This window comes from Phodopus roborovskii, unplaced genomic scaffold (assembly GCF_943737965.1).
Source record: "Phodopus roborovskii unplaced genomic scaffold, PHOROB, whole genome shotgun sequence".
Lineage (NCBI taxonomy): Eukaryota > Metazoa > Chordata > Mammalia > Rodentia > Cricetidae > Phodopus > Phodopus roborovskii.
Window position 1 is genome coordinate 41,881,981 of NW_026126418.1, and position 15,756 is coordinate 41,897,736.

Consider the following 15,756-nt stretch of genomic DNA (forward strand, 5'->3'; position numbering starts at 1 on the left):
CACCATTTTTTCCTATATATATTTTTTTGTTTTGTTTTGTTTTTAAATCTCAACTGGCTTCCCCTCTCTCCTATCCTCTCAGTCCCTCTTCACTCAGCTTTCCTCCCCTCCCTATCTACTCTTCCTTCATTTCTCTTCAGAAAAGGTATATCAAGTTGCAGTTAGACTAGGTACTTCCCTTCCTATTTAGGCTGGATGAAGCAACCCAGTAAGAGGAAAGGGTCTCAAAAGCAGGTAAGAGAGTCAAAGACAGCTCCTGCTCCCACTGTTAGGACTCCCACAAGAAGACCAAACTACACAACCATACCATATATGTGGAGAGCCTAGGAGTCCTATGCAGGCTCCCTGGTTGTTGGTCATCTCTGTGAACCCCTATGAGCCCCATGTTAGTTGAGTCTGTCTCCCACCTTTCTTAACATGATAACTTAGAATAACTCAAAGAAGACTGAGGCTTTCTCTGAAGCTCTGTTCTTTGAAGCCCTTGCTAACATTGTCCTTAGTGTTATATTCACAGCAGCAGCATAACTGTGCTTCAAAACAATTCCAGGCTCTATCCATTACCCAGTTCTAATGTTGCTTAGCAACTCTTCTCCTCTGGTACCAATTTCTGTATTAGTCATTTTGTGCTTCTATGACAAAATATCCAAGGCTGGGTAATCATAAAGTGCAAATATTTATTCTCATCGTTCTAGAACATAAAACAGTCAAGGTCAGGGTGCTAGCCAGTTCAGCATTGGGTAGGAGACTGCTTTCTTGATGACATCTTTTAACAGCATCTTCTAATGTGGTGGAAAATAGAGAGGATCATTCCTCCCATCCCTTTTACAAGGCTCTAAAGTAAAACCTTCAGGACTTAGTTGCTTCTTTCCAAGGATGCACCTCTTAAAACTACTGCAAAGGGTTAGACCTGAGTCATAGCAAGGATTCAGTAACTTCCCTAAGCCCACATACAATAGACAAGTCTGTGCTCAAAACCAGGTCCTCAGCTTTCAAAATCACCTGCTATGCCATTCTTCTGGTGTTTTGTGATTTGGTGGAAATAGGGGCTGGTTGTGTGACCCAGCCTCAGGGTCTGAGAAGCCTGTCCATTAATTGCTTCTTTCTTCTTACTGAAATTTTCTTTGTCTATCAAGACTGATATTTTACAAGAGTGAATTCTGAAGTAACACCTGTTTTATTTCTTTATACTCATCATAGAAACAAACATCAGTGTGGAATGTTGACTGGTTGCCATATGGTATCCACATACTATAACCAGATACCTCTTTGCCTGTTTTTTGTTTGTTTGTTTTTTTTATTAACAACTTTTTGTATTTGTGAGTCATCAGGAGCATATTTCTTTTTAGAAGTATTTTATTAGCTACTTAATTTCTAAACAGTTCATCTTTGTAAAGTAGAAATATTACAAATCAGCGTTCAAAAGATAAAAGACTAATGATGAATGAGCATAATTATTTAAAATGAAATATACTTCACACACACTATGACTATTGGTCAAAATCAAGGCTGCTCTGCCAAACTGTAGTCTCTTTTATCTGCATCTTATCATTCTGGATTCATCTGGAAGTAATTCTGACCCTGAAGCTAGCATTCATCACACTACCTCAACCCTTTGGTGAGAGTTTATTATTAGTAGATCCATTTTGAATGCTACTATTCTGATTTTTATGAGTGACAACTGGCATTTCCACATGGTTCAACCTAGTAGTTTCAACCAAGGAAGTAAAACCGAATACATTTAATCTCTTTCCTAAAATCCTACATGAAAGAGGATTGCATTTCTTTATGAGCTGACAGATAATATATGAATAACTTCTTTCCTTGGCTGGCATGTGCTGCTTTTAACCAATAAGTCAAATGAACGGCATATCCTGGGTCGCACCACGAAAACCATGCAATCAGCCAGGGACCTTCATCTGTTACTACAGCGGTGCCATGTCAGGGAGCAAGGAGGTGAGGAAGGAGAAACATGAACATGGGCATGTCCCACATGAGTGTGGCAGAATAGGTTGTACCTTAGCAGAAAACTGTGAACTTGATAAAGGTCAAAACCTGGACTTGGCACTCACATCTCACAGAACTCGCTTATCTAGATATTTCCAAACTGTCTTCCAATGTGTCCTGCTTATCAAAAAGCAAGAAAAAAAGAAACACACACACACACACACACACACACACACACACACAGAGAGAGAGAGAGAGAGAGAGAGAGAGAGAGAGAACATTTGTTGTTCTTCTTGGCCAGGCTCTGGGACTGTTTATGAACATATAGAAACTGGTTTGCATTCAGCTCTGTAAGCACCGAAAGGAATCCCACCCAAGGGAAGGCAGGTGTGGGCCCTCCAGGGTTGTCTTGGGCCATAGCAGCAGTGAGTCATCCTTGATTCCTAGAGTGTAGATCCACAAGGAATATTGTGAGCAGAAGGGAGCTTGAGTGAGACACAGCTTACAGAGCTACAGGTGAGAAAATGAACTGAGTAATGCCGGGGGGAAGTGGTAAGAGGTAAGCATTTGTTTGGGGAAGGCAGCTTGAATGAATAAAATAATAACCCACTGGATACAAAGCGATCTCAAAGGAATTTAAGCTCAGTTATTCACTTTGTCGATTAATTGGTATTATTATTAATAAACATTATTAATACTTTAAATAAGAAATCTGGGCAAACCTGAGAAAACCTGGGTGAGTGAATCTCCGTTGGTTATCATTTAAATAGAATAGAACTGTGTAACATATTATTGGGTATTCATTTATTTCCCCACTTGCAAAGCCAAGAGCCAATGGTACATGTTCTATGGTAGTGTCTCTTTCATCATATAGCCATGTGTGTGGATATATAATGAAATGTACCCTTCTATGGGTACATACCAACTCAATGCCAGAAAAGAAGAATGGGATTGTGAATGTCTATAGTTAATATACTTCCATTTCTATTAATTTGGGGATGTGTTTTATGTCCATTTCAGACTAGTAGCTCTTGGTGGCAGCGTATATATCCTCAGTAGTATTTACTAAATAAAACTTGCTTCTTAACTATTTGAGGTAGAAAAGAATAGCAGGATGGGCACAAATAATTGAGAGCATTGGTGAACAAATCCAGTTGTGGCATTCCTCTCCATTGCAGAGTTTCAAAAATATTTCAGTAGCACAATGTTTAACTTCTTGTTTGAAGGAAACTCAAGGGTAGGTTTTCCACATTTGCTGTCTTTCTGCTCATAAATAGAAACACCTTCATAACTTCCAGGGAAGCACACACACAGGATTGAATTGAAAAAACAAATGGGTTTTATATATCTCTTCAACCTAACACATTCGGTTTAAACAATACCAGTGAAGTAATAAGGAAAAGTAGCAAGTTTATCGATGTAAGGTTTTATGGACAAATCCAAGATGTTGTTGGGTCAGGTCAAAACTGTTAAAAACTTATTGGAAAGATCAATTTCTATAAGAGAATGCCTTTCCCAAGTGCTGTGAGTGAAGTTCTTACTGAAATGCCTGTGGCATAGCTGCTGCAGTGGGTAGAGGATTCCATGTACATTAAAAAGTTGAGGACACAGAGAAAGATATTAAGTTCTTTGTTATCAGTCTCTGGCATCGGAAACAGTCACTTTATGTGTAATATTTGTGTTATGAAATCTTACATCAAGTGATAAATCATGTGTGGGTGGGTGTTGAAGCAAGACCAAGATAAAACAAAACTCACCCACCCCAACCCCCCCCCAAAAAAAACTACTGCTCTTAAAAAATCATGTGGTCTGACTGAGGAAACTGCACATTTAAGCACAGAAAAAAAAAATGTTTCTCACTGACACATTCCATGGTACAGAGAAGCTTCCATCATTAAGGAGAATGACATTGGCCTATGGGTATAACAATAGATGTTTAGAAGGCAGTTTTCCATCATGTCAGTTTAACTAAACCAGGTTTACAGTATGTGACATGAATTTCCTCCTATGGTGAGGGTCATGGTGGGGAATGCAGGGACTTCTTTCTGCTCAAAATGCTAAGAACAGGGAATTGTTGAGTGCTCAGCCTTAAGCATGACATTTATGCCATACCCTTGAAGGCCCAGGAAATACTGCTGGGAGAGAGGAATTATTATGTTGAGATGGACATCCATTGGTTTGCCCATCAGGCTTCAGTGAATAGTTTCATATTCACACTCACTTAGAGATCTGGCTCTGGCTAAACTCAGTGGGTCATGAAATGTGGATGTGGAAAAAGGATGTGTAGTGAAGAGTAGGCATTGACAAGGTTGACAAGGTGGATGGGTGACCGCAACCAGAATGCATTGCATACATATATAAATGAGTAAGTTTAATTAAAAAAACAACTCTCAACACAAGCCATTGAGTGATAAAAGCTAAAGGAATATAAGAAGCAAGTTAGAGGGGACAGAATGGAAGTCTTCGTGAAAGAGCGGAGAGGCAGAGAACAAAAGTAGTTCAAGCCTCCATAGGGAAAAGGCTGAGGATGAAAAGCAGAGGTGGGAAAGCCAGAGAGGGTACCTGTGTTCAGTGGCAGATCACATGACCGGATGAGATGGCATTTGCAGGAGAGACATGAGCTGGAGAGAGTGTGGTGTCATGCAGTGGAGGGCTGTTAATGCCAAGCAAAGATCTGGAGGCAAGAGAGAAATCCAGGGAGATTTGAGGACAGGATCACCAGGCTGAAAGGCCTTCTGTTGGTGGTATGGAGAGGGATAGCAATGGAGGCCTTGGAGTCATGACACCCAAGAAACACATTTCTCAGGAAAAATCAACAAGCAAGATGGTTTGATGGGTAAAGGTGCTTTCAACCAAGCCTGAAGACCTGAGTTAAATTATACATCCAGTATGGGGGAAGGTGAAGAAGGAAGGGACCAATTCCCGCAAGGCATACTTCACTTTCACTCATAATCCATGGCATCTGTGTACTTTTTCTCAAGCAAACATACACACACACACACACACACACACACACGCACGCACGCACGCACGCACGCACACACTCACATACTTTTAAAACTGATATCAGATTTTGAATTTGGGTCCTATCGGCAGAATATAGAACCCCAAAGACTTCACCAAGTTTAAGGAAGAGCAGTGACAGAAACAAGATCTGTCAGTGGGGTGATCAACATATACCAAAAGTCGATGAAGAACTGCAGGACTTAGAAACGTCCTAAAGGCCACAGCAGAAGGTGATTCCCTGGGCCATCCCCTGCAGTAGTCACTGACCTCATATACCTATTGACTTGAAATGAACACAGTTAAAATGAAATGTTCTCTAAGTAAAATCTAGGTACCAGATTTTAGAGAATGAGTACAAAAAAGATTATGGGAAGTCTAATTAGTAACATTTAAATACTGGTTAATGCTGAAATAATAATATTTTTACATGTTGTGCTAAATACAATATGCCATTATAATTAAATTATCTTTGTCTTTAACTTTGGCTGCTGAGAAATACACTCATTGCATTTCTCTTGATATTGCTGGTCTAGACATTCTCTACGAAACTCGCTTACATAATAGGGAACATACTCACTTTATACTTAGAGAAATTCTTTTTCAACCTAATCTGAAATCTTTCAAGATATATTTTGTATTCTGTGAGCTTATTTTTAACATTTTGTGATCAGGTGTACTATTTTATTCCAAACTTATCAATTGCATCTTGCTGAATATTTTCCTCTCAACAGATGATGCAGCATCTGATAACCGCAGAACTTATTTGCTAGCTGATTATTTAAAGAATACTTTTCGAGTCAAGTCTTACTCCTTGAGGTGGCTGTCAGGTAAGGCTCATGCAATGGAAATGTTATGTTTGTATTCATTCTAGTGAGCTTGGGTTGCTGAGTGCTTAGGTAGTGAGAAGATGCAATCCTTGCTTGTAGAACTGTACAGAGTATTTGTTCTTCCTTTGAAGTCAAAGGGGAAGCTAGACAGTGGTGGCACATTCCTTTAAGTCCATCACTCAGAGGCAGAGGCAGGTAGATCTCTGTGAGTTCCAGGACAGCCTGGTTTACAGAGTGAGTACCACGACATCCAGGACTACACAGAAAAACCAAAAAAATTAAAAAAAAAATGAGAGAAAGAAAGAAAAAGAAAAGAAAGGAAGAAAGAAAAGAAACATAAGAAAATGAATCACAAAGGGGTAGACGGGAGGAAACAGAAGTGTTTCTTTACCATCTGCTGTAAAGGGTGTAATGTGAATTGAGAGCTTGGCATGAACGATGGACATATGGACAGGTGTTAGTACCATGTCCTTTGTTTCTGTTTGCTCAGCATAGAATGTTTATGTGCCCTGTGTGAGCTTAATTTTTGGAAATTTAGCTTACGGGGGTGTTTGGTAGCAATTTGCAATACTGACCTGGCCATTTTCTCTCTTTAGATTATGAATACCTCTACAAACAAGAAAACAATATCTTGATATTCAATGCTGAACATGGAAACAGCTCCATTTTCTTGGAGAACAGTACCTTTGTATGTTTAGTCACACACTTGGTTCATGTATGGAATTCTGGGAACTGTTTTCACTTCTTTTCAAATCATGAGGACTCATTTCTTACCCTGTTGGACTCTGAAGTACATGGCCATTGGATCTTTCTCTCCTTTTTGAAATGCTCCCCGCCTTGGCTACTTTTCAATCTCCTTTGATGATTCCTCCTCTGCCTGTGTGTTTGAATGTAAGTGTTCCTCGGGCTTTCTCTTCACTCACTGGCCCCTTCCCTCACTTGGGGGAACAGCATGTGTTTCTATGGCCCTAGTGTTTGTCCTCCATGGCTTGATTCTCCTACATACACTAACACTAACCTCTCAAGATGCAAACATCACTTTTCCAAGAACCCGCTAGGCCCTGCCCAGTTCTTGTGGGCAGAGTAAATTCAGAACCCCAAGATAAATTAGTTTTCTTCCCTTCAGTGTCCTAGTGTCTCAAACTGTCCTTTCCTCCTTGCTCAATTCCCAATCTTGGAAATAATCACTCAGTTCTCCAAGTTGCTTACTCTGGAAACTTTATAATCTTTACCATGCATGCCACCCTCTATAGTTAACTATGCAACACTATTGATTCCCTCTGCTGCATGTCAACTACCTCTCAGATTTCCATTCCCACTGTGTCTCTGTCACTATTCTGGAGACCAGACTGATACAATACCTCCTCGTGATCTCATCCACGTATCACCAGGGTATCTTGTGAAACACAGAGTAGATATGGTACTATCATCTTCACATACTAAGCATTCCTTAGTTTGTCGTTCATGACATATTTTTATGAATTAATGTCCTCCCACCTTCCACCATGTTGGCACAACCATGCTATGTCACAGTTACATGCAACCCTCACACATACTCTAAGCATGCACATTCTTTCCATGCTGTCCATGCTGCCCCTCCTGTTTGCAGAGTTCTCTCTGTGTCCCTGAACAGCGCCTCTTCCGCTAGTTCTTTTCTCTCTGACTTTGTAACTGTCACCATTGCCCACCTAACATCATTGTCATCTCTTCGTGCCTGGACATTCTCAAGGCATAATCCACAGGTGTAGAGCTCCCTCTACCTAGTGAATGGCCAGTGATGGCATTTGAACCATTCCGTTTTCTTTCTTCCACTTGACCAACAGGAAGACTTTGGATATTCCATAAGTGACTATTCGGTGTCACCTGACCGACGGTTCGTTCTCTTAGAATACAACTATGTGAAGGTAAAGAATATTCTTTCTTATGTGACATCTTAAAATGAATATATTGTTTTCTAACTGACTTCAACTTTATGCCTATTTAAGGATGATTTCTAGTAACACTGATGATAGAAGAACCCATCCAATCTGCATTAAATATATGTTCTCTCTTATAAATGACAAAGCTACCAAATATCTTCAGAGGAATGCATTTTAATGATTTCAAGTACTAAAAGGCATAATTAATACGCTAGGAATACCAATGATGTAGCTTAGTAAAATTTGTCATGAGAATTTATGATATTTTACAGTACCTTTATCTGTGTCTTACTTGTACACACAGCATTCTAGTCTGTGTTGCCCTCTTCTCAGCCTACGTATAGAATGAGCTTCAGGAAGTACTTGTTTTAAAGATGTTAACATCCCTATTTTCCAAAGGAGAGTCTGGACAAGGTCCCAGACTATATCCCAACCTTATTTAAGTCAGACTTGAAGCCCCAGCTCTTGTCAGCCCCTCCCAGTCACCTACAGAACATAGAGTCCCAGGTGCTTGAAAAGGTTATCATCAAGTCAAGCATCCTCGCCATGGTCACCAGTCACTTTAGCTGAGCTTTTTGGTTTTTTATAGTAGTTAACAGCTGTCAAGTATAGACAGTTTTAAACTGGGTTGGAAGGACTGACCTGTGGAGATGCTCTATACTGAAAACAGAATACAAAGGCAGTGATTTCTACTCTTGACTTTTTTCCTGGGATAAATAATGTTGAGTGGCCTTATCTCACCGACCAACCCTGCTGGACTCTGGCCAAGTCAGCACTATCTCCTCTCTCTGCCATTTCAGGGCGGTGCCATTCAATCATAGTGTTTACCTTGGATCTACCACATGTGCTCTATTTCCTGCCTATGAAGACTACATGTTCTGTTAAACCCATCAACTCTATGCAAATCAGATGCCTGTGTCACTTCTACACCCTGTCCTCAGTTAATGTGCCAGTGTGCCTAACCCCGTGCTCCTTATTTAAATCCTCCAAACAGATTTACTTGATGAAAATGTAAAAGTCTTGGTGTCCAGCTTTAATCTTGCCACCAGTCGATTCAAGTTTCTGGGATTAACTTGCTATCAGAATTTTCTAATGGTGTAGTTTATTCCAACAAGCAGCCAGAGCTGCAGACTGGTAGATGATAATGATGAGTGATGAGTTTTAAAAGCTAATGCATGAAGCATAAAGCAGAAGCAGGGTGAAAATCCCAGCTCAGGGTACTGTTTAGTCTGCACTGACAAGTGTGGTATGATGCCCTATCAGATTTCACTCCCTGGCTGGCCACAGACATCGGCATTAGTGATGTGTGTTTTCATCACTGTTGTTTTCAATTCATTGTGTTTTCTAGATGTTTCTATCTACTCAGAGAGTAGTCAGTGTGTTTACACTAAAACCTAAGTTAACCTGTACCCATGCTAAGCTATATACTCCAGTGACATTCCTCGCACAAAATAAGACAGCAGCATGCACAGCATGACAAAGCCTTTGTGTGGACCTCAGTCTCTCATCTGAAGCACCCTGTCCTACACTCATCATATTTGACCAGCACGCCTCTTCCCTTCCCTTTGGAGTCCCAGGGCTCTGGTTTTTTTCCTCAAGCATCCCTCACATGCCCATCCAAGAGCCAGAGCATTTGCTTTTGCTTTCTGCTGCAGCCTTCTTTTCTAGAATCTTCCAGTTTCCTGTCTTTATTAGCTCCTTTCTGGGCTGTCTTGCATCACTTTAATATGGCTTCCCACCACTCTGGTTATCCCACACCCCTCACATCACTTAATCACATCACCCTCTTTCACTTTCTTCCTAACATTTTTGCCTTTTCTGCTGTTTCTTTACGGATTTATTGCCTGTCATAGTTCTTGCCAGTTTCCCCGTTTTTTAGTCTCTACTGTACTTCCATATTCCAGGACTGGACCACATAATAGGTGCTCCAGAAATATATGTTAGTTGAATTCATGCTTCATTGAAAAACACTGCCTTCTTGGGTAACTGCAAATAGGGGAATGTGTCTTCCCTTTCTTTGTTTTTTCTTATTTCTGAGAGTATCCAATAGAATTTGAGAACAATAGCCTCAATGTCTTGATAAACACCTTCATTTAAAAAAAAAAAAAAAAAGGCTAATTTTATTGCATCTTTTTAGCCCTGCATGGTCTAGTGATTTTTAGATCCTGTTCCATGACACCTTCAATCACTGTTTCTATGTTGTAAATAAAAAGGAATGAGTGGCTGAATGTGTGAGTGAGTGAGTGAGTGAGTGAGTGAGTGAGTGAGTGAGTAGGTACCCTGCCATCTCTGTGGATGCTCTCCTAGTACTGTTGTCTCTGGAGATGGAATTGTGTTATCTATCACATACCAACTGGCTTCACAGTCTTGGAAACACTTCACATGCATCCTCACACACCTGCCATTGTTACTTTTCTTATCTGGTTTTCCTCAAGAAATAAAACAATTTTAAAAAGAAGCTTATCTGACCTTATACAGTGGAGACATTTGATTCCAGGGTGGGAGATTCCGAGCTTAGGCCCTTGAGTATGGCCTTTGTTGTCTTTGCATTTTAGCTTCTGTTAGATAGCACTCTTTCTCCCATTCTCCATGGCAATCATCCATTAAGAACCCAGCCCAAGAATCTTCTTTCCCACAGGTTCCTTTCTTGATCTGAGCCAAATTAGGGTTGCACATTTTTCTTGCCTGTCTCTATTACAGCTCTTGGTACATCTTATTGTGATATCTTTATTGTAGTGAATGCTCTCGTGTTCCCTGCTCAGTTAGGAGTCCTTTAGTGGGAGCAGTATCTGATAGGTGAGCACACCAGTGTTTGTAGGCTAAGTAGATTGGTTGGTAAACCAATTTCATTTCATGTCTTATAAAGGTTTTGTCATGATCCTGAGATGATGTCAGTCTTTCTTAGTATTTCTAGACTTTACCACACCTTTTGGCTTTGGACACTATTATGTTTGAGGTTGCCAAGATACAAGCATGGAGTGTGTTGAAATAATTCAGGGTTCAGGAAAGGAATGTTTGACTTAAAAGAAATGGGAATTTAATAAATACTTGTTGACATGAGAGTGAAGGAGGGTAAGAAGTGATAAGTAGGTAAGGTTAGGAGCTCTATTTCATCTCAGCGCTGCTACCATGTAGCAAATTTCTTCCTTCCCCCCCCCCCCCAGATTTCCTCCTTATTGACAAAGCATGAATTTTTTTTGTAGTTTAGTTTCATGAACAGTACTACATGGCTTATATTACACTTTAGCTATCTAGTGATAATAAGACTCACACATGCAACTATAGAGAATATACATCTACACACAAGGAATTTGAAAAGTATCTTTAATTTTATCCACATACACATACAAATACAGTTTTTCACAAATGCATGGGTATGCTTCTACATATCACATATCCCCCTACCTGTTTTTACTTTGATTCCTGAAGGCTAGGATATTTCTCTCTTCATTTTCTATTAATTGATACAATGTTATAGAAATATATAGGGAACCTTTCCTGTTACTGCTTGCTCTATAGAAATACAATGTGATACCATAGACCTATTCCTTCCAACTCATAGCTCTAATAGCTTAAAATTGGTAGTTATATTTTATACCAGCTTTAGGTTTGCTGAAAGTAAGCAGAAGGTCCCTATATCTTTCTTCATGTTCCTTCCCAAGTCCTTCTCTATAAACATCTATAAACATACTGAAGATGATGCATTTATGAAAATGCAAGAGCCTGTTCTGACACATGGGGATTAACTCAAGTCTACAGTTTTACACTGGGGTCCTTTGTGAACTGTGACAATGTATAGTGTATATCCAGCATTGAGGGGTCATGAAGATGAGACGCCTCTTTGTCATGGAGATGAGGGGTCTGGTTGCGAGCAGTCCCATGTGCTCTGTCTAGTCTTCCCTCCCCACCATCAAACACTACTGTCTCCATAGTTCTGCCTTTTCTAAGAAGTTCCATCATTAGTTCAGTATGTAACCTTTCTGACTGGGTGATAGTATTTATCTCTGAGTGGTATTGTATTGCATTCTCTGTTATAGTCTGTTAATTCATTCATCCATTATTAAAGGATGTTTTAGCTGCTTTCAAGTTTAGACAATTCTGAATAAAGCTTCTGTAAACATTTGTATATAGATCTTAAATATCAAGGGATTTGCTGTAAAGTCGTTTGGATCTGGCATTTTTCTTTACTTTTACTCATTGATTCTACATGTTTATTAGATATAGGACTATGTCAAGAAAAATTTCCTTGTTTCTACTGCTTATGACTTATTAAAATGCTCATAATGGTCTCGTACTCATGTAATGATTGCAAGGTCTGTTGTGATGTCTCATTTTTCATTTCTGATAGTGATTTTTTATTTTTATGTTATGTTAACTATATCAAAGTTTTAACTGTCTTATAGAATCAACATTTGACCATATTGATTTTAACCACTATATGCCTTCTATTTCATAATGGTCTTTACTATATTTCATTTTCAACTGTTTGGTTGCTTAAAATTGAAGAAACAAATGTGTCTACTTTAAAATATATTCCAAGATAGCTTTAAAAAATACAACACTAGATATTTTCATTATCATTGCACAAAGCCTTATAAGTATGTCTCCTCATTACCACCAACAGCATTAAACATCTAAATATTTTAGAAGCGATGTGGGCAAAAGGTGAAAATTTGAGTTTTTCTGAACAGGCTCCCTTATCGTACTATTCTCAGAATAATATCACTCAATATCAAAACTGGCACTTTGGTCTACAAAGATCCTGTGGAAGGTCTTTGGAGGAGGTGACACAAAAGTGAATAGACTCTCCATTACTTCCTACTAGTTGATTTCAAGGATATTTTCAATTCTGAAATGCTAAGAATTTAAGGAATGCTAATATGTGATGAAATTTGAAATTTATTCAGTACCCTGTTAACATTGCTGTCATCTTGAGCAAATGGCCAACCTATCAGAATCAGAAAAGCCTGAGAGGTCTGTTTTCTTTTGCAGCAATGGAGGCACTCCTACACAGCTTCATACAGTGTTTATGACTTGGATAAAAGGTCAGTTATTCCTCCATCGAAACTACTAGGCTTTCTTAATGTTGTTGTAAAGGATATCTCACAGGGAGTTATTCATTTGGTAATATATCCTCTTACCTCTTCTCCAGACAGGTGATCATAGAAGCACAGATTCCAAATAACACACAGTGGATCACATGGTCAAAAGAAGGTCATAAATTGGTTAGTACATTTCTCCTGCTGTCAGAGAAAGCTTGGCTGAAGCCTTTCATAGGCAGATGCTACTCAACCTAGTATAAAACAGAGATTTGAAAGCCCACTCATTTATTATATTAGAAATACAGGGTCACTTCCCCAAACAATATTTTGTTAGCCCAACAAAATAGAATTATTAAAAGGTCTAGATTTCTATTATAAAGTTGCTTATTCACTAGCAAACAATGTTTGTTAAACTCTTTCATTCCCCGTGTGCTTTGCTTGTGTATTTGTGAGTCTCTTCAAAATCACTGTAGATGCATCTCTGTTCTATGGTCCTAGAAGAATGTTAGAAGCACAAAAGAATTTAGATAGCAAGATGGGATTTTTTTTTCTTCCCTCTCCAAGAATGCAGCTACATTCCCTCCACTAAGGTGGCAAGCAAGAAACACCAACAGAGGTCATCCAGTGTGGGCTGTGCCAGGCCTTTACAGACACTTCACCATCCACATAGTGACATTTGCAAGCCTTCTTATTGCAACATATTAGGATTTTTTATTATTTCAAGATTATGGAATGTATACCTGTAATTTAAGAATGAGGTTCTTACTTAAACAGACTGGTTATTCTCTTGTTTGAGTAGTATGTTAAGATTCCAAGATAAAAGATGCTGTAATGAGATTACTGATATCAATGTGTGTTTTCATCTTTTCAGGCATATGTTTGGAAGAATGATATTTACATTAAAACTGAACCAAATTTACCTAGTGAGAGGATCACATGGACAGGAACTGAAGATGGAGTATACAATGGAATAACTGACTGGGTTTATGAAGGTAGAGGCTAAATCTTTAATCAGAAAGTCTACAACTTTTAAGACTACAGCACTGCCATACTAAAAGCTGGGGGTATTCAGTAAGATTCAAAATAAGTTGTGTACTTAAACATATTATGGAATCTTTTTTAGATTTCACAGTGACACAGAAGCCCTACCTGTTCCTGGTGCTGCCTCTGCTCCCATTATCTCACAATGCCCTGCTTGTCTTGGTTTCTTACCACAAAGGGCCTTTCTGTGCTGCTCTACCAGGGCACAACAACATCAGATTAACATCAGATGTTTCTCCAAGGAGGCCTACCTAGCCCAGAAGTTTCGAAGGAAAGTGAAATCTTCCACAATATTAAAAAGGAGATAGCTACTGTCTGCAGTTGCCAAACAGAAGGAAAGAAATCACTTGTTTTAGAAAGGATTTGTGTCCATTCAAACTAGCCTGGGATGAATTGTGATTTCCTGTTTTTAAAGAAAGCAAAAATAATTTGGAAAATTTAGGGGGGAAAAAAAAACAACTTAAAAGGTACTATTCTGCCTTTCAGGATAAAGAGATTTAGGAACTATTAAGAAAGCATTTTCTGGGTATTGGTTGCCAAGATAAAGGACATTTTGAGGCCATTCCACATAATTCACAAGAGTGCCTCATATTTGCTGGAAAAATCATCTTTATTTCATCCTGTTATTTCTTCTTCAAAGTTAAAAGGCAGTTTAGGTCCAGGCTTTCCTCATGATTCCCATTCAGCCAGAATCAAATGAATTGAATGGGTAGAACATGACAACAAACAGAAATAATGTCAAGGGAAAGATATATTTCTATTGCCCAGAAGTAAGTGTTTGATCAAAACCCACAATGAACTTACAAGTTCTTTAAGTAGTGGACAGCCCAGCACTGAGAGTCCTCCTGGGCCTTGGACATGGAGCTGGTACAGCTGCCTCCCCAACCTGTGGAACATCTGGGTGATACTAAGAAAAGAATCTAACCAACTCAGCTGTCTCGTCTGGGCTAATTGAAACTGAAGGGATTTCATTTGGCATGTTCACATCTGCCCCACAGGATGCAAGACAACCTCACAGCTTTCATGGGGCCTTCCTCTAAAGATGGGGAATCAGTCCCTAGAAAGAAATCACTGCATTGTTAACTAGAGAAAAATATACTCTGCCTTAAAAATAAGTACTAATTCAAACGTGGTCCCAACTATACCCCTCCCAGTGTTTGAAAGTAATTTTAAAAACTAGAACCAGACCCTAGGTACAGTGATGTATAACCTTGCAGGTGTGTTGTGGACAAGAATCGGCAGGCAAAGGTCTAAGTAATGAGATATGAATTCAGCATATAAACAACTTCTTTTGAGTTAGAGTCCTAAGTCCCAAGTTCTAGCTCCTGGGTAAGACATTTCATTTAATTGATCTTAATTTTCCTGTCTATAAAATGATTTTTAAATAGATTTATTTTAGACTCTCTGTGAAGACCAAGTTGGATGTGGTTTATAAATTCCAAATCCACTACATAAATGTAGCTCCGCGATTCAGTTTTGAAACAGTTAAAGGGAGAGAAGGCTGCCATACCAAGGGCTAGGTTTTCAGAAATGAAAACTGCTGGAAAACGAGACAGGTGTGAGCTATATAATGCAAGATGGCAAGCATGCTCTCAAACCTGACAGCTTAATCCTTGATTTTACTAATTATTAGCCATGTGACTTAAGGTGACGTCTTTAAGTTATTTTTAGCCCTGTTTTGTTCACATCACCTGTAAAATGGTTATAATGAAGTGTGTGTGTGGTATAATAAATGCAACCTTTGTCAATTCCTGGCACATGTCACTCATCAAATGCCAACTAATCATGAAGATAATTGTTACATTTCATTGCTGCTATTATTATTAGTTCTGCAGCCACTATTGCTGCTATTGAAAATGTATTTTTTGGAGGACCGGACAAATGGCACATTGTTTTTTGTGTGACTTTTGCAAAGGACCAGAGTTCAATTCCCAGCATCCACACCTGTTAGTTAGCTCACAACTGTCGGTAACTCTA

General features: G+C 39.1%; 1 protein-coding gene across 1 annotated transcript in view; it reads left to right on the forward strand.

The window, feature by feature from the left end:
• Positions 1-15,756, forward strand: part of Dpp4 (dipeptidyl peptidase 4) — a 78,276-nt gene that overhangs the window by 19,241 nt on the left and 43,279 nt on the right. Inside the window, exons 3-8 of the mRNA XM_051184577.1 lie at positions 5,682-5,777; positions 6,374-6,465; positions 7,601-7,681; positions 12,689-12,741; positions 12,849-12,921; positions 13,610-13,730. Of these exons, the coding sequence (XP_051040534.1) occupies positions 5,682-5,777; positions 6,374-6,465; positions 7,601-7,681; positions 12,689-12,741; positions 12,849-12,921; positions 13,610-13,730 (516 nt within the window). The remainder of the gene's footprint in view (positions 1-5,681; positions 5,778-6,373; positions 6,466-7,600; positions 7,682-12,688; positions 12,742-12,848; positions 12,922-13,609; positions 13,731-15,756) is intronic.